The sequence below is a fragment of the Neopelma chrysocephalum genome, unplaced genomic scaffold (genome assembly GCF_003984885.1).
Source record: "Neopelma chrysocephalum unplaced genomic scaffold, ASM398488v2 Primary Assembly neopelma1_68, whole genome shotgun sequence".
NCBI lineage: Eukaryota > Metazoa > Chordata > Aves > Passeriformes > Pipridae > Neopelma > Neopelma chrysocephalum.
In genome coordinates this window covers 5943730-5965374 of record NW_020897727.1, presented here as the reverse complement: position 1 = coordinate 5965374, position 21645 = coordinate 5943730, and the positions used below count along the sequence as shown (strand labels likewise).

General features: G+C 59.4%; 2 protein-coding genes across 3 annotated transcripts in view; both read left to right on the top strand.

The window, feature by feature from the left end:
- ACSF3 (acyl-CoA synthetase family member 3) overlaps positions 1 to 11097 on the top strand; it is a 56707-nt gene extending 45610 nt beyond the window's left edge. For both annotated transcript variants that reach the window (XM_027684959.1, XM_027684960.1), the window contains exons 8-10: positions 8045 to 8179; positions 8739 to 8850; positions 10802 to 11097. In XM_027684959.1, the coding sequence (XP_027540760.1) occupies positions 8045 to 8179; positions 8739 to 8850; positions 10802 to 10919 (365 nt within the window). In that variant the 3' untranslated portion in view covers positions 10920 to 11097. The remainder of the gene's footprint in view (positions 1 to 8044; positions 8180 to 8738; positions 8851 to 10801) is intronic.
- A 3487-nt stretch (positions 11098 to 14584) lies between these two features.
- CDH15 (cadherin 15) lies at positions 14585 to 21642 on the top strand. The gene is made up of 15 exons (XM_027684910.1): positions 14585 to 14630; positions 14683 to 15305; positions 17619 to 17771; positions 17906 to 18061; positions 18142 to 18286; positions 18365 to 18525; positions 18706 to 18834; positions 18951 to 19136; positions 19205 to 19458; positions 19543 to 19685; positions 19755 to 19991; positions 20066 to 20305; positions 20797 to 20933; positions 21015 to 21170; positions 21250 to 21642. The coding sequence occupies exons 1-15, from the start codon at positions 14585 to 14587 to the stop codon at positions 21445 to 21447; spliced, it is 2964 nt and encodes a 987-aa protein (XP_027540711.1). The 3' UTR covers positions 21448 to 21642.
- Positions 21643 to 21645: the final 3 nt, after the last annotated feature.

Here is a 21645-nt window from a genome sequence, read left to right as displayed (position 1 = left end):
TTGCAGCAGCCCCATTATTTTTGGGCAGTGCCTTCCATGAGCCCAGGGAAGGCATTTGCTGGTCCAAGTGACCAGGTGAGGGTAGGTGGACTTGAGAAGCCCCACAAGAGCCTCTCCATGGCTGTGACACTCCAAAGGCAGCAGCAAGTTGGACCTTGGGAGCCTGACAGGTCTCACTGTCATCATCTGTGCAGGATGGAAAAGGTGTGAACTAGCAGGAGCTCAAGATTTCAGATGGATTGGGATTAACAGGAACTTTCTCAGGTCCCCTTGTAACTCACAGAGGATCCAATAACCTGCAGAAAGGATAAAATCAGAGGTTGGCTCCAGTGAGGAGCTAACTCCCTGATCAGGAGTTGGACTCGATCTTTGTGGAGCCCTTTCGACTTAGGATATTCCATGATTCTATAATTAACTTTGGTGCTGAGGGGCTGCTGGAGGACCGCAGGGTTTTCCTGCCGCCTTTCCCTGCCGAAGCATTTAGGGACACAAAGCAGCAGTGGGGAAGGAAGTGGGAAGCAAGGCTGGGATTGCAGCCTAGTTTCAGGGAATGTGGGTGCTGAAGTGCTGAAGTGGATGGGGGTGAAGGGGAAGAGGAAAGGAGTCTTTGGGCAGGTGACCCGTGGGAGCTGGGACATGTGCCAGCACAAGGAGCCAAAATCCAGACTTCCACAAGTCTAATTACTGTTAATTAGCTACAATTAGTGCTCGTGACCTCTGCTCATAGCCAAGATGGCTGAGAGCAGGGACAAACATTCCTCACTTCCATGCAATAAATCAAGGTAAAGTTGGGCTGTTATTCAGCCTATCATTTAGCATTTCATTAAATAGATATGTACACATACATCATCGCTGCTGAGGAGGTGTCAATCCCCCTCAGGAGCAGGGATGCCTCCAATCAATCCCAGCAGTGCAGGAGAGACTCTGGATTGCTGTGTTGCATCTTCACAAGTGTCCATCAGGTGCTGGTAACTCCTCAGTGGTTGAAAGCCCAGTTTTCAACCAGAGAGTTACTCTTAGTGATGGTGAGTGATGAGAACAGTCTGGAAGGTCCGTGTTGGAGCCAGCATGCAGCTTCAGCTGGGCTCTGCTTTGCTGCAGCATCTACTCCTATCTTTTCTCCCAAGGGACAGGCAACAGAACAAGAGAAAATGACCTAAAGTTGCAGCAGGGAAGGTTTAGGTTGGAACATTGGGAAAATTTCTTCACCGAAAGGGTTGTCCAACCCTGGCACAGGTTACCCAGTGTAGTGGTGGAGTCCCCATCCCTGGAGGGATTTAAAAGCCATGTGGATGTGACACTTGGGGACATGGTTCATTGGTGGCCTTGGCAGTGCTGAGGTAATGGTTGGACTCGGTCTTAAGGGTCTTTTCCAACCTAAACAATTCCCTGATTCCCTGTCTTCTATTGGCAGTACATTCCCACAGCACGCTCAGAGGAGGACTCAGTCTCCTGCAGCTCCAGGGCTTTGTGGTTGGGCTGCCCCAGGGCTAATGGGAGCAGGCCCGATTTGCCTGTGTGGCACCACACGTTCAGTGCCCTCCCTCTCCCAATGCTCCATAAATAAATTCCCCTAGTCCATCCCAGCACACTGTATCAATCTTGTTTAATAGACTGGAAAGCTTATTGCATGGCAGCGGGTCGCAAGGAATGTCGAGGTGATGGATTGCGCCTTCCCGGAGTCGAGCGTCGTTGATATATAATGAAATATTTATGATTTATTCCAGCTAATAAACTGGAGTGAAGTGTGTGATGTATGTGAGCAGATGGGGGATCTATGGATGCAGTTTCATGGCATGGGGGGAGGGAAAGGCTGAAAACCGTAACGGAGACGCATCGCTCAGCTGCCCATCCCTCAGCCCATCCCGGTCGGCACTTGGCCACAGAGGGGACGGATTATCTAATTCCTATGAACAGCCTTTAGCACTTTATAATCATTTATCCACCCCACATGGCTTTTCTCCAGCAGAGGAGCCTCTGGGAATGGGAAGAAACCATTTCTTTGAGCGTTGGGCTTGGGTTGGGAGCTGCACAGGGAGCTTGTGCTGCACAGGGATGGGAAGAGAGGCAGAGTGACCGCAGGAATGTCACTGCTGAGCCACACTCAGCAGCTTCCCAGCCCCACTGTGTCTGTGTTACCTGCAAAAAATAGTTTCTATGGATTTAGGAGAGTGGTGAGACGCTGAACTGCCCTGGAAAGAGCAGGGAAACTTGAAAGCACTTGAGAGACGTGATGGGCACATGGAGCTAATGGCTGCAGGGGGATTCCAAAGCTTGGCAAGGAGCATTTCTAGGGTCTGCTCCTGGACCTGATCCTCAGGAGGATGGATGAGGACCTGCCTGCCAGCTGTGGTCCCACAGCTGCCTTTGAGTGGTCAGAGTGACCATCACAAGCCCCGACTGGGCCCCTGTGTGCCCCAATCCAGCTGAGGTTGGAGACTCACTCCCAAAAAACCCTCACCAGGCAAATGGGGTTGGAGCTCCCAGATTTTGGCTCTGCTCTCCGAAGTGGTGAGGATCAGTATCAGGGCTCAGGCTTTTCATCACCTGCCCAGGCTGTTGGAGCAATCCTGCCTGAAAAATAAATCATTTTAATCACTGAGGTGTGTCTCTTTGCCAGAGGGTGAGCTCTGCTTCAGCCTGGGATGGACCAGGAGCATCAATAACCATTTTAGGGAAGCAGGAGGCAGGCAGGAGTTAATCCCAGGGTAGAGCAGAGATGCAGAACCTCCTGCCCACTGCTCCGTGGTGTGCAAGGCCACTTCTCATCCCACTGAGGCCGTTCGCATCCTGCCAGCTGTTCCCATTTCTGCCTAATTAGCCTCTGGATCAGTGTGCTTGGAGATCCTTGGCTGAAAGGCACCAGAGAAGGGCAAAGAGTGATTATTCTGACTGCCTCCCTTCAAGCTTCCCAGGGGTTTTCCAGCTGGGAGCCTGCTGGTCCCCCTGACACAGTTTCCCTGACACACTGGCTTGGTGAGCAATTTCAGGTGCAGAGGAATGCAGGAGAGTGAGCACCTTGCTCCAGCTCTTCTCTGTGGAAATGAGGGATCATCATGGCAGGAGAACAGCTGACAGCAGGGAATTCTCCTGGGGTTTGGGGAAAAATAACCTTAAAGGCTCCCAAAAGAGCAAGGTGCACTGTGTGATCTGAAGGAGCTCTGCTGGCTGTCCCCTGCCCTGTCTATGGGTGGCATGGGGTGACCGTCCCCAAAGGAGCTGCCATACAGGTCTCCTCTGTGTCCCTGTAGGTCAGAGTCACCTCGAAAAGTGGCTGTGAGACATTTCTGCTCTCCATTCCCACTCTCTGAGGAGAACTGGGCTGAGCTCTGCATGGAGTAATTGAAAGCCAAGACTTTGCAAAAATCAGGAGTGATTCATTAACAGCAAAAGGTCTAATTAATATTTGAAAGTGCTCAAACCACATCCTGCTGCTGGCAGGGAAGAGCCCACCAGCATCCCCGGTGCCGCTCCGGCCCCTGGAGCTCCTGAGGAGAACATTAACAGCCTCTGGAGCAGGAGGGTGAAATAATCAACAAATTAATTTCCCTTTCAAAGGGGAGTTTTGCTGTTTCTTGGTATTTTCTGCTGTGCAGTACTTGGTCTGTTGGAGTTATGACAGGAGTGGGGAGACATCCAGAGATCCTGTGGGGTGTCCTCTGGGGAGGGAGCTGTGAGTGTCCCAGCAGTCCGGTCCTTCCTCCAGCTGGATGAGGTTTGATAACATACAAAGCCAAGCTCTCCTCTCTGACTCCACATTTGTACCTGGTGCTGTATCCGATGCCCCCAGTGTGCTTCCAATGCCTCCTCTGTTCTTCCAACACAGTGTTCATGCGCTCCCTGGTTCTATCTTCATTTTTTAAGTGATGGCTGGTGCTGGTCTGAGCCCAGACTGTCCTCACCATGCTCCCAGTGCCTGAGTGAGACCCAGCAAAAGGCTGTGCCTGAGGTTGGACCCAAATCCATGGCACTGGCATCTCTTTCCTGCTGCTTTTCCCTGCCGCTGATGGCACACACAAGCTGCTGTGCTGAGTGTTCCTGGTGCTGGCTCTGCCCAGCAACACAGCCGGGAAGGTCCTGAGGGAGTCTGTCACACTGCAGCTGCAAACAGCCAAATCCACTGGGATTGATGCTCCTGGGCCGGGCTCTGCTCAAGGTGTTGGACTATGTGGCTTTGGTTTGCAAACCTTGGAGCGCGGATCCTCAGGTGTCCACACTGTCCTGCCTCCCATCTGCTGGGGTGGAGCTGCCTGGGAAACACCTGCCACGTCCCTTCTGGGAGCTCCAAACACAAAGGAATAGGTGTATAAACAATGTGGGATGGGGAAACACCTCCCAGAAGCCAGGAAAGGCTGTGTGACAGTTTGCAGATCAGCGCGGTGCCGCGTTGCTCCCGGGTCAGCTCCGTGCGCCAGATCTCGGCTCGCACGTCGCTGCCACACTGTCACTGCCACAAAGCTGGTGACACGTGTTACCAAACAGTCTTCCAGGTTTCTGAGTGACATCTGTCCCTGGGGAGCAGGGACAGTGTGCCTGGGATGGGCTCCTCCTGGGGTGCCAACCTCTCCTCAGCAACCATGTGTAGTGCTGAGGTCTTGGATTAATGTGCCAGACCCATGTCAAGGGCAACACTACTCCTGTTCATTTAGTTTTTCCAGCAGATCCTAAGACATTCCAGGATCTCCATCTAGACCGGGCTGAAATCACTGTTCCTCATGATTTACCTGAAAAGTCTTTTTTTTAATGCATATTTCAGCTATCTCAGAGCTCTCTGGAGCCACTCAACATTTCACTTCTCCAGCCAAAGTGTTCTTTTGGTTAATAGATGGTTCAAATATTTGCTCAGGACACCTTTGATGTGGGAATTGTGCTGTGTTTGCCAGGAACAAGCTGCCCCATGGGCGAGGGTGTTGGCACAGGAGCTCTAGGGAGGGTTTGATCCTGTAGTTCAGCTCAAGGAGCAAAGAGGCTCTTGTTTTCTCTTCCATCCTGTGAAGTGGCTCTGGCAGCGTGTTGGTCACCAGTAATTCTCTCCACTCTCTGAAGGAGGTGCTCAAAATACAGCCCATCATGGCAGTCACAAGGGCCCTTTTGTCCTTGGAAGGAGGATTTTGCAACTTGAAGAACCTCATTGCAGAAATCTTTGCGGTTTGACTTGGGAAATGTTGGTCTCCATTGCATGTGTCTCCTTCTGCATCTCCCTGTGTGGATGGTTGGCCCTGGCACAGGCTGCCCAGAGAAGCTGTGGCTGCCCCATCCCTGGAAGTGTCCAAGGCCAGGTTGGGAGGGGCTTGGAGCAACCTGGGCTAGTGGAAGGTGTCCCTGCCCATGGCAGGGGGGTGGGACGAGATGAGCTTAAGGTCTCTTTCAACCCAAACCATTCCATGATTCTATGATTTTATATATAGAAATATATATATAATTGCCTGAAACTCCAGCAAAGGGCAGCCTGTTCAATATGCAGCTCAGCAGAGCCTTTAACATTTCACAGAACAGATGCCCACTGAGCATCTTGAAACAGATCCAAAGGTAGCAGTGACGGCTGCTGTCAGGGAAACAATAATCCCACGGCCTTGATGCAGCTCTGACATGGAGCCACTTGCCCCGGAGTTCTGCTGCCGGCGGCTTTGTGGGATGAAAGGAGCCAGTTGGAGGTGGCCCAGGCAGGCAGAGGTGGGGTGTCAGACACTGTCATCTTCTCATCAGCCAAAATTCCCTTCCCTGCACAGCTGGCTGCGAGGAGGGAGGTGCTGGTTGTGGCTCCAAGCTGCGGGAGGAATCTGAGCACGGGCATGGTGTCCTGACCCTGCTCTTGTGTGCTGTGGTGATCCCTGTACTGGAGGGCGGAGGAGGGAAAGGCTGAGCATGGAGAGGGAGTGAGGCATTACTGGAGTCCAGCATCCCCCAGCTGATGCCCAACATCAGTCTTGCTGAAACCAGAGCAGGACTGGGAGCTCCAGAGGATGGGCAGGAGCAGGATCACACAGGTGCAGATCCCACTGTTGGGTGAACTCTGTCCATCGCATCCCTCCCATCCCTGCGCTGGTGCACTGGGTACTCCCTGGAGACACCTGGAAGCCAGCAGGAAAGGAAGATAGGCAGGAATGTGGTTGGGAAAGTGGTGTTATCTCATGGGCAGAGAGCTCCATTCCCTGCTCAGAATCCCCTCGTCACCTCTGTTGACCATGCTGGGCAAGGGCACCATGGTCTGCATCCTGTAGGATGCAGCAACCTGATGGAGCAGGAAAAGCTGGAGCAGCTGGGATGGATGGAGCACAACACCAGCAGCAGGGCTGCTCGCAGAGGCTGGGTGGGCTTGTGGGGCACAGGAGCTCACATCAGGACCCCCCAGAAGATGGACACAGCTTCTGCTGTGGGCCCTTGGGGCAGTGCCAGGTTTGGAAGTGACTCTCAGACTGTTTACCTGCAGCATGTGGGGAAGAGCCTTTAAGCAAAGTCAGCAGTGTTTTAACAGGTCTCCTCAGCCTGGGAATTTCCCGCTGGCCTGGGAAGCAGAGAATGCTGGATGTGCCACTGCACAGGCTGCCTGATGTGCTGGGCTGGGAGCAGATGGTGCAGGGCAGAGGGTAATGTGGCTGTCCTCGTGGATGGTGGTCCCCTGGAGCGTGCTCCGGCCTGTCAGTGCGGGAAGTGACAGCCAGGCCCTGGCACTGGGCTCACAGGAGGGAGGAGGCGGAAAGGAAGAGGCAGGGGAATTACAGAGCTCGTCCCAGAAGCTCACAATAGTTACAATAATAATGTGGCTCATTCCCCCACCACGATGTGCTGCCAACAGGATGGAGGGATCTGTGTGGGGAGCACAGGGGATGGAAGGGGAGCAGCGAGGATTCTTCCTCCTCTCCCTTGTTGTATGGAGACCATCTGGAAGAGGAGAGGTTAGGGAGCACATCTCCTCCAAAAAGGACATTTTGCAGTTGGCAGTAACATTTTTATGCGTGGGACATGGCTCCATGGGCAAGTGTGAACAGATCCTGCCTGTGCTCCTCCTGGGGAAATGGGGTGGCTGCACAGGAGTGGAGCAGACACAAGGTCCCAGTGACAGGCTCTGCCCTGGAAGTTTGCTTTGCAAACAGGCTCCAGAGAGACCAGTGTGGCTGACACCTCCCCACAGACTCAAGGACACACAGGGATAAGAATCCCATCCTTTCTCAGTGTAAGGAGAGATAAGAGAAGCAAGTCATCCAGGCAGGCACAGGGCCCTTTGGCTTTCACATCAGGACATCCTGGAGCAGAGAAAACTTCCCCCATCCAGGTCTGTCTCAGAGACTCAACCATGTCCCTGTCCCAGGGATCATTCACCCCATCAGAGCAGAGAAAATGCAAATGGGGCCGTTTTCCTGTACTTAGATCCCAAAGAGCAACATGGGAACTGCATGTCACTGATCCAGGGCAGAATTCCCTCTCCTCTCCCCATCTTTTCTGTGTGAATAAGCAGCTCCTGATCTCCTGGCTGAAAGCTCGCAGCTCTCTGCTCTCCCAGTGCCACCATTTAATTAATGTTCCCTCTCCCATCCTCTGTCAGTCACACACCACAGCAGTCCGGGTGCAGGAGGCAGTTCATCCCAGCAGCCATAAGTTCCTTCCCACTGCGAGAGCCCCAGTTTCAAACTCTCCCTCAACTTCAAAATATTCCAGACAGCTTTCATCATCCACACAGTGCCAAGGGGCAGGCAAATACAGGAACAATTAATCATTCCCTGGCTCAGCTGAGCTGCTCAGCATTTTGGCATGTGCCAGATGAGCAGGGACACAGCTCTTTTGGGGAGCAGCCTGGATTTCAGGTCTGATCCTGATGCTTCATTGCTCTGACACTGTAAATCTCTGGGCATTTACTGTCTTTGCAGCACCACGTGTAAACTCTGAAGCGTGCCAGAGGTGAGCTGGAAATAAGGTTTGGAAAACTGCACCACTGCTGGCACATTTTATGGTATCTAGGCTGGGAATGCTGCAAAGTGGCATTCTGAGGGGCTGGACAAAAGGAGCCAGAGGGAAGGAGTGGAGCAAGGAGAGGTTTTCTTTCCAGGAGACACAGCAGTGTACAAGGATGGCGTGTACTGGATCAGGGGCCGCACCTCAGTGGACATCATCAAAAACGGAGGTTTTAAAATCAGCGCCCTGGAGGTGGAGCGTCACCTGCTCGCGCACCCCCACATCACAGGTACTGCTCTGCCCTATCCCTGTGCCATGCTGGGAAGGATGGAGCGTGGGAATGCAGCCCTGGATCAGTGGGTGCATGAAACTCCCAAGGGCTCCTGCCTGGAGCTCACTCACAGCCCTCCCACAGGTGAGGCTGGTCTGAGCAAAGTGTCTAAATCCCACTGTTACTTCTCTCCCAGGGTCGAAGCCCGTGGCCATGTGCTGAGTCAGCAGCAGCTCCCATCTGATTTTGGAAATGAGACTATAATTAGATCTATCCTGCCCTCGTGCGTGACCCTGTACGAGGGGAGGGAAGGCACCCCCAGCTCCACACCACTCTGTACCTCATCTTCCTCCCTGTTGACTCTAAATTGCTCAAGCCATGGGGCTTCCTGCCTTTTCCGTGGTAAAAAGCTCTGTTGTTGTGTCAGCACAAAGGTCCACGGTGTTTTCCTGTGCTGACATCCTGTGGCATTTTCCTCCCCACACACTGCTGCTGCTGACACCTGAACCCCCCTTCTACCCACCTGGACCCCAGAAGCTGCTCAGGTTTCTCACTCCAGCTCCTGCTCTCCCCGCAGACGTGGCTGTGATCGGGCCCCCGGACATGGTGTGGGGGCAGCGGGTCAGCGCTGTCGTGCAGCTGCGCAAGGGTGAGATGCTCTCAGTGAAGGACCTGAAGGACTGGGCCAGGTAAGATGCCACAGGGAGATGAACAGTGGGGGACACAGGGAAAGCAGGGTCAGAGCCAGCAGTGTCCTCATCAGGGACATATCGTAGAATCATGGAATGGTTTGGGTGGGAAGAGACCTTAAAGCCTATCCAGTTCCACCCCCTGCCATGGGCAGGGACACCTTCCACTACACTAGGTTGCTCCAACCTGGCCTGGAACACTTCCAGGGATGGGGCAGCCACAGCTTCTCGGGGCAACCTGTGCCAGGGCCTTACCACCCTGACAGGGAAGAATTCCTTCCCAATATCCCATCTAACCGTTTGTCAGTGGGAAGCCATTCCTCCTTGTCCTGTTACTCCAGGCCCTTGTAAATAGTCTCTCTCCAACTCTTGGCTCACTTCAGGTACTGGAAGGCCACAATTAGGTCACCCTGAAGCCTCCTCTTTTCCAGGCTGAACAATCCCAAGCCTCTCAGCCTTTCCTCTTAGGAGAGGTGCTCACCGTGCTGCATAGTGCCTGCTCGTCCCTTATCCTTCTGGCAGTGACATTCATGACCCCAGCAGATCCTTTCATCCCCCAGCTGTGGCCTTGCAGATCCCCCAGATGTTGCTCTGGGTGTCACTGGTGCAGGGCAGGGGGTTGCACTCAGCCCCCCATGTACTTCCATGCCTGTCCCCCTCCCAGAGTGTTCCCTGCATGTCTCTTCCCATCACTGTCCCCAGCTCTGTGACAGAGATGTTGCTCTTCTGCCCTTGAAACCAGAGCCCCTGGAGGGTCCGGCCGCCCACCCGGGCTGTGCTCCCTGCCCAGCACTGGCTCCAGGCACCGCTCCAGCCCTCTCCCGCCTCTCCCTCTCGCCCTGTCTGTCCCCTTTATTTTTTATGTCACTTACATTCACTTGGCCCCTTTTCTTGCGCTCCCTGGCAGGAGACACATGTCCCTCTTCAGAGTGATTCATTTTGCGGCTTTCACTCCGATGGCGCTTCCCGGCGACAGGCGCCATCCCGAGTTAGCGGATCCATATGGCCGGGTGCTGGTGGCAGTGGGGGGAGGAGGCCAGGCGAGGGCTGAAGGGCTCAGCAGACTTGGCATCTCGAATTAGAGTCAGTGCCAGGACGCTGCTGGGGCCGGGCACAGCCCCAGGTTGGTGACACACGGGCAGCAGAAGGCAGGGGAGACCCCCCTCCGTGCTCTGCAAAGGGAATGATGCTCAGTGCTCAAACCCCTCCCTGCAGCAAGAAGGCCCCCGTGGGCTGTGATCACTGACAAGTCACCTGCACACTCCTGGGGAGGCGACTCACCTGCAGTCTCAGTTCTCAGGGACTGGCACCAGGAACACGTGGGGTCCAGCATCCGCCACTCTGCTGCACGTTGTCCCTGTCTCTAGCAGGGAGGGTCACTGAGTCCACCTCACCGTTTGAAGGGTCTCCATGCCCCCTCCTGAGGGATGGGTGGGTGCTTTGGGATGTCCCATGGCAGGCTTGGCAGCACAGGCAGCTGCCCCTGAAAGGCAGGGAGTGGGAAGCCAAGGGTGACCCTCATAGATGAGCTGGAGGTGTCAGGTGGAGCCAGGTGTCAGTAACAGGGTCCATCTCCAGTCCAAAACACAGCAAGTGGTGAGCCGGGTCCGAGTGCCACCAGAGAGCACAGGCAGGAAAAGGATAGGACCAGGGATGAGCTGTGGTGGGGGAACAGAGTTCTCCCAGTAGACAAGGGCAAGGAGAGGGCTGGAAACAAGCCCTGCATCCCCAGGTGATCCCCAAGGGATGAGCTACTCCCTGCAGAGATGGGCTGGAAACAAACAGCCCACCACACATCTCTAGAGGGACTGAGAACTAAGTGGGCTCCTGGGGTGTGGGTGGGGGTCCCAGGTGAGGCTGATCAGGGCCCTGAGGGCTGTGGGTGCCCCCAGGACAGCTCAGCCTGTGCTGGTCCCAGGCGGCTGTAATGGACTGAACACCTGTTTTCCAGGGAGACCATGGCTCCATACACCATCCCAACAGAGCTGATCGTGGTGGAGGAGATCCCACGAAACCAGATGGGGAAAGTGAACAAGAAGGAACTTCTGCAGCGCTTCTACCCAGCCTGATTCTTGGCCCCGGGGCCAGGGCTGGGACCCCAGGGATGCTTGGCCCTGATCCACAACCGTTCTGCCTCCAAAGAGGTGCTGCAAGGATCAGCAGGAGCAGATCTGGGCTCGCTGCAGCCTGGTCCATGAATAATATCCAATAAAAGTAGGATTTATTTATCCCACCTGGCGAAGCTGAGCCAGAGCTGCAGAGTTAGGGTTTCCTTGTATGAGAGCCCTTTGCAGGAATCACAGAATCATGGAATGGTTTGGATTGGAAGGGACCTTAAAGCTCATCTCATTCCACTCCCTGCCATGGGCAGGGGCACCTTCCACCACACCAGGTTGCTCCAAGCCCTGTCCAACCTGGCCTTGGACACTTCCAGGGATGGGGCAGCCACAGCTTCTCTGGGCAACCTGTGCCAGGACCTCACCAGCCTTACAGGGAAGGATTTCCCAGCAAAAATGAAGAATAAATACAAAATCACACATAAATACTGGCTGTGCTGTCCAACCCAGTACGTCTACCCCCACGTTCTCCTAGTGCACTTGATGGCTGTAACCCATCCCACAAAGGAGCAGGAAAGGGGGAAGAGGCAGGGATGGCTGCCAGGGGCTTGCAGGGACGTCAGTGTGATCAAAGAGCCATGAAACAATAAATAATGTGCAGAGACCCCAGGGAGATGGGGAGGAACAGCATGACCAGGCTTGGGTTTTGGGCTGTGGCCACAGTGGGGCAAGGGGTGAGCGCCCTGGTGGGCACACGGCAGGCTGGGGTGGGGGCAGAGCCAAGAGGGATGTCACAGGCACCCTGGAGCAGATGCAGCATGAATTAAATATTGTGTGTGTGTGTGACACCAGTGCCCACGTCTGAAGGTCATCGATTATGTGGAGGACAGGCACTACTGATAAACCCCACCTTTATACCTGGAATTTTGTCCCTATTTGACTTCACATGGGAGCTGTCAGCCCTGAGGGATCAATAATGCCAGTGGGGAATGGCAGCCATGCCCTGCAGGTCCCCACTGGAGAGGCAGCAGGATGCTGGTCCAATCCTGTCCAGTGCTGAGGGGCTGACAGGGAGCGCCAGCTTTCCCCAGCAGCTGGTGGGGCACTGGAAGCAACAGAAAGGGCAAGAGGAACAGAGAGCACAAGTAATTACAGGGATACCTTTGCTAGGGTCAGTGGAGCCCCAAAAACCTGGCAGAACACGGAGGGGACAGCTGGCAGGCACTGGGCATAGGGAGCAGGGATGGGACAGGGACATGACAGCAGATGGGAAAAGGGGAAGGGGATATGGACAGGAACAGAATTCCTCCTCTGCAGCCCCTCCATCCCACCATGCACCACCTGCACAGTGGTCCAGCCACGCGCCTGCTCCATCCATCCCAGCACCCAGCCCACAGGAGCATCTCCCAGGGCCTGACTTTTGGTATTTCAGGCTCAGAAGGAATTGCGATGGGAGCACTGGGGACACCCAGAGCTCACCAGCCACCCCTCCCTGTCCCACACCACGGGCTCAGCGCTCCGGCACACGGACACACGTGTGGAGCCGAGCACAGGCAGCTTGTCCCAGCCTGCGGGAGGGACCGAGCAGATCCTTTGTTAAAACATCAACGATGCAGTAAATTTTTTAACTTACCAAATAGATCAATATCAAATTATCATGTCTCGCATTCATAACTCTTAAGCAAGCAACAATGGAGAAAGACAAGGTCACTGGAGAATAAATAGCAGCAAAAGCTCTTAATGATCTATCATTCTCGACAACCCCGGGCACCCCGCACCAGCCCCGTGACAAGATCATTAATAAAACTCTGCAGGAATGCTATCGATTGCTTTGATGGATGATCACAGGTAGCAAATACTGTAAAACACCTGGTTGTCACACACAAAATGAGTAGTTTGACTCACACCTCAGCGTGGGGACTCAGCTGTGGCTCTGCTGGGTTTGCTCCTCGGTGGTTTCCACAGGGAGGGTGGTCAGTGGTGACCGCCCAGTTTGGGGCTGCCATCCATGCTGGACCCCCACACTCCCACCTCCACTCCCCCACTGCTGTTCATCCCTATAGATGAGACCTGTTAATTAAAAACCTCATTAAAGCACCTGGTTATGGTGCCCTGGAACCCAGGTTGGGAGCTGAGCCAGATGGAGGTGGGGTGGGGTAACCTGGTGCCACTGGATGAACAGGGAGACCTCCAGGAACACCCACACAGCGAGGACCCCAGGGATGGGAGTCTCCAAGGCCATGGGCTCTGCTCCCCCCCATGCTGCCTCCATCAGGGGTGCAGGAGGGGCTGTGTCCCCCCCTCTGCTCCAGGCGTTTCGCTTGCGAGCCACGTCGGCATTGACGGTCGGATCATATGTACACAACCATTCAATTACCCCGTAATGGCTACAGGCGATTAAGCCATCAATCTCCTTCATTAAGGCCTGCCAGGCCCGGCCCAGCATCGCCCAATAAAACCATTAAAACAACAACAACAACCCAAAGCAGCAGCTTTAATGCATGGGCTGTAATGCTGGCCCTGTCAACAGCACTGGGAGTGTCCCTGGCCCAGGGATGCCTGGGGACCTGCTCGCCCCAGTGGATATTGCCCTGCTGGGGTGTCCCAGGGAGCTGAGGGCTGCCCACCCCTCCGTGCCCCCCCTGCTTGGCACACCAGGACCTGCTCTCATGCTTTATAGCTGACATTACCTTTTATTGCCATATAAAATCGAAGCTCTGGTGGCTTTATGGGGCTATGCCAGCGTGTGGCACCTCTGCACTCCCAGCTGCTCCCTCTGCCCTCGCTGGGCACTGCCCTGACTCCCAGTCCCTGTGCTGGGGTTACGACTTGTCCTACTGCACCCCACATGAGAGACATGACTGGTCCCATTGCACCCCACTTTAGAGACATCCATGGTCCCAACACACACAGTGATGGCACAACTGGTCCGAGCACCCAAAGCAGTTGCACTGTTCTGGGCAGGTCGGAGTGTGTCAGCTGGGAGGGGGGAGTGGGACTCTCCAAAAGAGGGTGACCCAGCACAGCAAGGAAGGTCATGGTCCTGGGCTGGTCCTACTTGAACTCAGCATCTGAGGGACCCCAAACCGCTGACCTCCAGTGGAACCCCCGGGTTTTGGGGGGAGAGGAGCAAGAGGAGCAGGGCCAGCAGTGAGGGGGGCTGCAGCACCCACTGTCGTGCTGCAACCGGGGACACGCCACGGGCAGCCCTGTCCCCACGAGCGGGTCTGGCGCCTTGTCAAAGCCTGTCACATCTGCCACCCCCGCACCCCCGCGCCGCGGTGCCGGTGGCAGGGAACATCTGCTCGGCCGCCCCGCTGCCACGGCGCGTTAGGGTCAGGGGCAGCCGCCAGGACCCCTGGCCAGCGCCGCCGGAGCCGTTCCTCGCCGTGACACTGATGCGAGGTGACAGGACAGCGGGGCGGACGGATGGGATCGGACAGACGGACGGGCAAATGAGCGCCGCTGCCCACGCCGCGGCCCAGCCAAGCCGCGGGTCACCGGTGCCCGACGCTCACCCGCTCGTGACAGGTCCCTGGGGACACCGACAGCCCTGCCACCACCGCTCAGCTCCTGGGTACCGACAGGACACATCCTGCATCCTTCCTCCGGTGCCTCTTTTCCCACGCCTTGTTCCTCATCCCCATGTCGGTGCCCACCACAGGGCACCTGTTCCCATGGACGGGACGGTGCTGGCCGGGGGCACGGGCAGCTGCCAGGCAGGTACGCGGTGATGCCACCAGTGTCACCGACACACCGCACGCTCCCTTGCCAGATCCAGGGCTCGGTTCCCTTGGAGGGCAAGAGCCCCTCGACCCCTTCGCCTTGCCCAGGGGGTCGCGGTTCTCCATCCCTGCTGCACCGGGACCCCGCGCCGGCGGGCGGGACCTCGGGCGCGGGGACCGCCGATGTCGGGGCTGGTGGCCGGGACGATGCTGCCACCTGGTGCCACGGTATCGCGACAGCACGGAGACCGGCACCGGGGAGGGGGGAAACACTGGGACCGGCCCGGAGGGTCGAGAGAAACACTGGGACCGGCCCCGGAGTCGCAGGCGGCACCGGGACCAGCTCTGGGGGGTCGAGGGCGGCACCGGGACCAACCTTGGGGGTCGAAGAAAGCACCAGGACCGGCCCCGATGGTCGCGGTCAGCGTCGGGACCGGGGGTCGTGGGACAGCTCTGGGACCGACAACGGGGGCCAAGAGTCTTGCCGGGACTCCCCGAGCAGCCCCCGGCCGCTCCGCCTGGTGGGAATCCGTCGGGATCAGGAGACCGTGGGACGCTGCCGTCCCTCTCCCGACCCCGCACCAGGACCGGCCCCGACGCCAACGCAGACGGCACCGTGAACGGCCGGGGAGAGGCGGGCGGGCTCCCCCTGACGGGGGGAGCGGCAGAGCGGGTCGGGAAGAATCGTTCCCGGTCACTGTTCGCGTGTCCCTCTCCTTGTTCCTGTCCAAGTTCCTGCCCCGTTAAGGTTCCTGTCCCACTACCGGTGCCGGTCCCTATCCCTGTCCCTGTCTCGGTGTCTGTCCCTGTCCCTGTCCCCCTGCCGGTGTCGATGCCGGTCCCTGTCCCGGCGCCGGAGCAGCCGGGGGGCAGCGGGCCCGGGTCTCCCCCTCCCGCCCGCCCCGTCGCGGCATCCCCGGAGCGCGCCCGGCGCCAGCTGCCGCGTTCCGCCCGCCCTGCCCGGGGCTGCGCACCCCCGGCCCCCCGACCCCCCGGGCCCTGCTCTCCGGGCCCGGGCAGCGGGGACCCCCCCCTCTCCCCTCCTCGCCCCCCGCATCCCCCCGGCGGGCCCCTCGGCGGGCCAGGCAGGGCAGGGGGTGCGGGCTGCGGGCCGGGGGCGGCGGGGCCAGCTGCCCGCGGGGGGGTCCGGTGCCCGCAGCACATGTGCTGTCACTCAGCCAGTCCCGCCGCTATTTTAGCTCGGGGCCGGCGGCCGGGCTGTGCCCCGCTCCGCCATGGGCCCCCCGCTCCTCCTCGCTTGCCTGCTCGCCCCACTCTGCGCTCGGGTAAGGGTTGCGGGGAGACCGGGAGGGTGGGGATGGGGTGCGATGGGGTGGGATGGGCATGGGGACCCCCACTCTGTACCCCGGGAGGGCTGGCCGGGATGGGGAGCCTGGACACGGAGCTGGGAAGTATAGCCGGACCCCAAACCCTGTGGAGTCACGTCCCTGAGGGCAGCGGGGATGGGGATGGGGGTGAGGGGGGCTCGGAGCCCCTCTTGAGGCATTTCCCACCCTACAGATGGCCGTGGCAGGGGGGGGCCTGCGGCTCCGGCACACTGCCTGCGCCTGTGAACCGGGATGGGCTGAGAGCAGATCTGGGGAAGGATTAGGCACTCAGATACATCCTGCTTCCCCTTTTCCCACCCCAACTGAGGTCCCAGAGCCCCCTCGCACCCCCTTGCCCATGCACATCCCCCCAGAGCCCCTCACCGCGGTCTCAGGCCTGAGCCACATGGGGCCGTTGGGGTTCTGGCCTGGCCCCTGCACTCGGTGCTCAGGGCAGGGGAAAGCAAGGGATCCTGCAGGGCAGCTTCCCACAGCAACAGAGCCCTCATCGCCCCCCCACCTCCCAATCCATCCCCAGCTCCAGTGACCCCCCGGGGAAGGGGGGGGAGTCTCTCCTGGGAGGGGTGGACTCAGAGAAACAGCTGGAGACCACAGTGCAGTGCCCATCACAGCCTCGGAACTAGTCCGTTGTCCGGCCCATCCCGTGGGGCTGACACGCGGCCCCCGCTCCCCCCAACCCCCATCCCCAGGGACCCCCAGCACAGTCATTCCCACGGCCCCGCTCCCCCTCCTCCTCCTCAGGGTGCACACGAAGTCTCTGGGGCTTCTGGGACACCCCAGCAGCCAGCGGTGCAGGCACAGCTGGGTGCAGATGTGTGTGCGAGGCTGGTGCTGCCCAGATGTGCTCCCTTCCCGGGGAGGGGACAGTGCATGTCCCGTGGGATCGGGATGAGGGTGGCATAGAACTGGAGGGGGTTGGCTGCGTGCACAGGTCCCTGACTCCATCCCCACCCCTACCTCCCAGCCCCCACAGATCGGGACCCCCATGCCACGCCCCCAATCCCCTGACCCCGGTCCTGCACAGCCTCTAAACTGATCAGCTCCCTGACCCTACTGCAGCGTCCCCACAACTATCTCCATTCCTATCTCCATCCCTAATCTCTCCCCTCACAGCTCCTGGCTCCACCCCAGCCCCCCAACTCCCTCTGCCCCCCCCCCCAGCACCCCAGCTTTGTGCTCCAAGACCACCCCAGCAGCCTAAACTGATCCCTGACTCCTCTGCCCTCACTGCCACATCCATGTGGTGACAGTGATATGGGGGGGGGGACAGCAGGTGCTGCCAGCCTGGGGTACCCCCCCCCAACCCCTCTGCAGGGGTCCCATGGGACACAGCCCAACCAGGGTCATTTGTGGGGTAGCCCTTCCTGGTGATCCCTGCAGGACTCCCATCACCATCACACCAGGATGTCAGGGGACCACCAACACAATGCTCCTGTGGGAGCTGGATGGCCCCTGTGCTCCCCCAGACCCAACCTCAACCCCATCGGGGGGTTCATGTACCCCCACACCATGTACCCCATCACTGTGCACCCCAGCACCACACACTCAGCCCAAGTGCACCTCCCTGCCCACTGCCCCAGCATTCCACCCCACTCCAGAGGTTTCAGGGTCACTGGCAGCACCGTGCCCCCCCGCAGGGTACCAGCCCAGCCCAGCCAGGTGCTGCAGCCCCGGGCACCCCCCAGGCCTGGCAGCAGCACGAGGGTCCACGGCGGGTGAAGAGGGCCTGGGTGATCCCCCCCATCAGCGTCTCGGAGAACCACAAGCGCATCCCCCACCTCCTGGTGCAGGTAGGTGAGAGTCCCCCACTCTCTTCCAGGTGTTGGGGTGGGAGGCACCCTGGGCAGGGGGATTGCATGGGAGCAACCCCAGAGGGGGAAAGACCTCCAGCCTGGGACACCCAGCCCTGATTTCTCTGGAGCAGATCAAGTCAGACAAGCAGCAGCCCGGGGGGGTGATCTACAGCATCAAGGGGCCAGGGGTGGACGAGGAGCCCCTGGGCATCTTCTCCATCGACAAGTTCAGTGGGAAGGTCTTCCTCAATGCCATGCTGGACCGGGAGGAGAACGACCGTTACCGGGTAAGGATGTTCCTGAGTGCCCATAGACCCTTCTCTGGGGTCCCCAGCTAGACCCCGACCCCCCTGCTCTGTGCCCACAGCTGAGAGCCTTCGCACTGGACCTGGGTGGAGTGACACTGGAGGACCCCACTGACCTGGAGATCATCGTGGTGGACCAGAACGACAACCGGCCGCTCTTCCGGCAGGACGTGTTCACAGGGCACGTGGTGGAGGGGGCTGAGCCAGGTGGGTCCAGCGGGGGAGCTGGGGGGGGCCTGAGCCAGTCCCAAAACTGGCATCCACCAAGCACTCCTGTGGCTGCAGGGACCTGCGTGATGACGGTGGATGCCACCGATGCCGATGACCCCGACACGGACAATGCGGCACTGCGGTATTCCATCCTGGAGCAGGGCGCTGCCAGCATGTTCAGCATCAATGCCACCACCGGGGAGATCTGCACTGCACGGCCTGGCCTTGACCGTGAGGTAACAGGATGGGGAGCACCCGTGGGGGCATTGGGACTGGGGGCAACCAGGGCCCCCCAGCTGGTGAAACCATGAGCAGACCCAGGTGTGGGGATATGGTGGGTGGGCAGCAGCTGTGGGACCTCTGTGCTCCTTGGGGGGCTGGAGGGGCTCAGCACTGGCCCCCTTCATTCCCTACAGACCATGGGGGTGTACAACCTGACGGTGCAGGCGGCTGACATGTCCGGGGATGGGCTCACCACCACTGCCATGGCCATCATCTACCTGGAGGACATCAACGACAACCCTCCCGAGTTCACCAAGGAGGAGGTAGCGGCCGGGTGGGATATGGGAATGTGCCAGGGTCAGCAGGGAGGGAGCCATCCCCTCAAGGGGCTGCAGCGTCCCAAAGGGACAGATCCCAGCCCCACGCTGCTGTCTCCCAGTTCTCCATGGAGGTGGAGGAGCAGGCAGCTGGTGTGGACGTGGGGAAGGTGTTTGTGCACGACAAGGACCTGGCGGGCTCTCCCAGCTGGCTGGCCAAATACACCATCCTGGAGGGTGACCCCGAGGGCGCCTTCGCCATCCACACCGACCCCCACACCAACGACGGCGTGCTCTCCGTGGTCAAGGTGGGCACGGGACAGCCCGGGGGCACTGGGGGTCTCATGGCTCAGCTGACCCGTAGCCTCTCTCACAGCCACTGGACCACGAGGTGCGGGACCGCTTTGAGCTGACGGTGTCGGTGCAGAACGAGCAGCCACTGGAGCCCACAGCCCCTGCCAGCTCCCGGGCTCTGGCCACGGTGCGGGTGCGTGTGCGGGATGTCAATGAGGCGCCTGTCTTCCGTGAGAACCCGCGGAGAATCAGCGTGTTGGAGGGGACCCCCCCGGGCACCCCTATCACCACCTACACTGCCAGCGACCCTGACACCCACCAGATCCAGACCCTCACGTGAGTCCTGCTCCCGTCCCGTGGCCTCCCATAGCCACCGTGGGTGTTTCAGGGAGTGATGTCACACCCTCCCCGCACCCACAGCTACGCGCTGCTCTACGACCCTGCGGACTGGCTGCAGCTGGATCCCCACACCGGCACCGTCCGCACCAAGCGGGAGCTGCTGCACCCCTCGGCCTTCCTGCAGGGCGGCTGGTACATCGCCCTGGTCCTGGCCCGAGATGACGGTGAGCAGCACCCCTGCCACGTTCCCCTGTTCCCATTGCCCCCCCTGACACGTCTGCTCTTTCCCCCAGCCGAGCCATCGCTCTCGGCCACCGGCACCCTCTCCATCGAGATCCTGGAGGTGAACGACCATGCACCGCAGCTGCAGCCGCCAGCAGGGGTGCTCTGTGGGCGGCCGGGACGCGGGGGGACCCTGCTCCTGGGGGCCACCGACGATGACCGGCCCCCCCATGGAGCCCCCTTCCACTTCCAGCTCAGCCCCCAGCAGCCCCAGCTCGCCCGCAACTGGAGCATCACCCGCTTCAATGGTGAGGGGCAGCCGGGTTGGGGGTTGCTGCACAGGGGGATCCCGCTCACCTTCTACTACCCACCCCCTACGCAGTGACTCACGCGGTGCTGGCCGTGCTGGCGGAGCTGCCCGAGGGGCCCTACTCGCTCCCGCTGCTGCTCCGGGACTCGGGGACTCCCCCGCAGGAGCAGCAGCAGCTGCTGAACGTCTCGGTGTGTCACTGCGGCCGGGACGGCACCTGCCAGGACGGGGTCCTGGCTGCCGCCACCGCCGGGGCCGGCATCACCCTCGGGGCCCTCCTGATCATCCTCGGCAGCAGCATCCTCCTCCTTGGTGAGTGAGCCCTCACCCCTCCACCCTGCCCTCCCTGGCACCCTGGGCCAGATCTGCCATGCAATGCTGGCCCTGGCCACCCACCCCGAACCCCACCAGGACATTCAGTCACCTCATCCCCCACCCATCACCTCATCCTGGTCCTGGCCACCCCATGCATATCCTGCCCATGTGATGGGGAGCATCACCCCATCCTGGTCCAAAACACCCCAAACTACCCACATCCCCCATCACCCCACTCTGGTCCTGATCACCCCATCCAATCAGTACCCATGACCCTCAACACCTCCCCCCAATTTTTGACCCTCACCAAACCCCCACTAAAACATTCCGCTCCTCCCCCATCCCACCTCATCACTGCCCCCAGGAATCCCTACCCGCATTCCCATCCCACCTTCCAGCCCCACCCAGCCCAGCACCCCCACCGCCCCGTGCCCCTCCATGTCCAGCCTGCCATGCCCACTCCCCGTGCCCACCCGCTGTGCCCGCAGTGCTGGCGGCTCTGGGGGCCGTGAGGGTGCGCGGGCGCCGCCGGGCCCTGCGCAAGGGGCTGCTGGAGCGCTCCCGGGACGACATGCGCGACAACATCCTCAACTACGACGAGCAGGGCGGGGGCGAGGAGGACCAGGTGAGCAGGACCCACAGCAGGGGAAGCCCCGGGGGGTCTCCATCCCAGCCCTGCATCCCTGACCCCCTCCTGGCCCCGCAGGACGCCTACGACATCAACCAGCTCCGGCACCCCGAGCTCTTCTCAGCCCGGGCCAAGCCACCAGTGCGCAGGGAAGCCCCGCTCAGCTCTGGGACCCCTTTGGCCCCCCGCAAGCTGCCCAACAGCCCCTCTGACATTGAGGACTTCATCAATGAGGTGGGACGGGGCTCAGTGCTCCCCTTGCCCTCAGCCCCCCATCCCTGGCAGGGCTGACAATGTCCCCCTGTCCCCGCAGGGGCTGGAGGCGGCTGACAGTGACCCCAGTGTGCCCCCCTATGACACGGCCCTCATCTACGACTACGAGGGCTCGGGCTCTGTCGCCAGCCCCCTCAGCTCCATCGTCTCCAGCCTGACAGACGAGGACCAGGACTACGACTACCTGAGCGAGTGGGGGCCACGCTTCCGCCGCCTGGCCGACCTCTACGGGCACTAGCGGGGATGAGGGGCAGGAGGGGAGCACCCCCTGCCCACAGAGGGGCTGGGGCAGGGAAGGGACAGAGGGGGGCTCACATAGACAAGAGATGACCAGATGCAGCAGCTTTGTATACGGACATGCACAAGACACCCACCTGGAGGGGCTTTGTGAGAGGCCTCTGCGCAGGGGAGTCCACACCTGCACCCCCCACCAGAC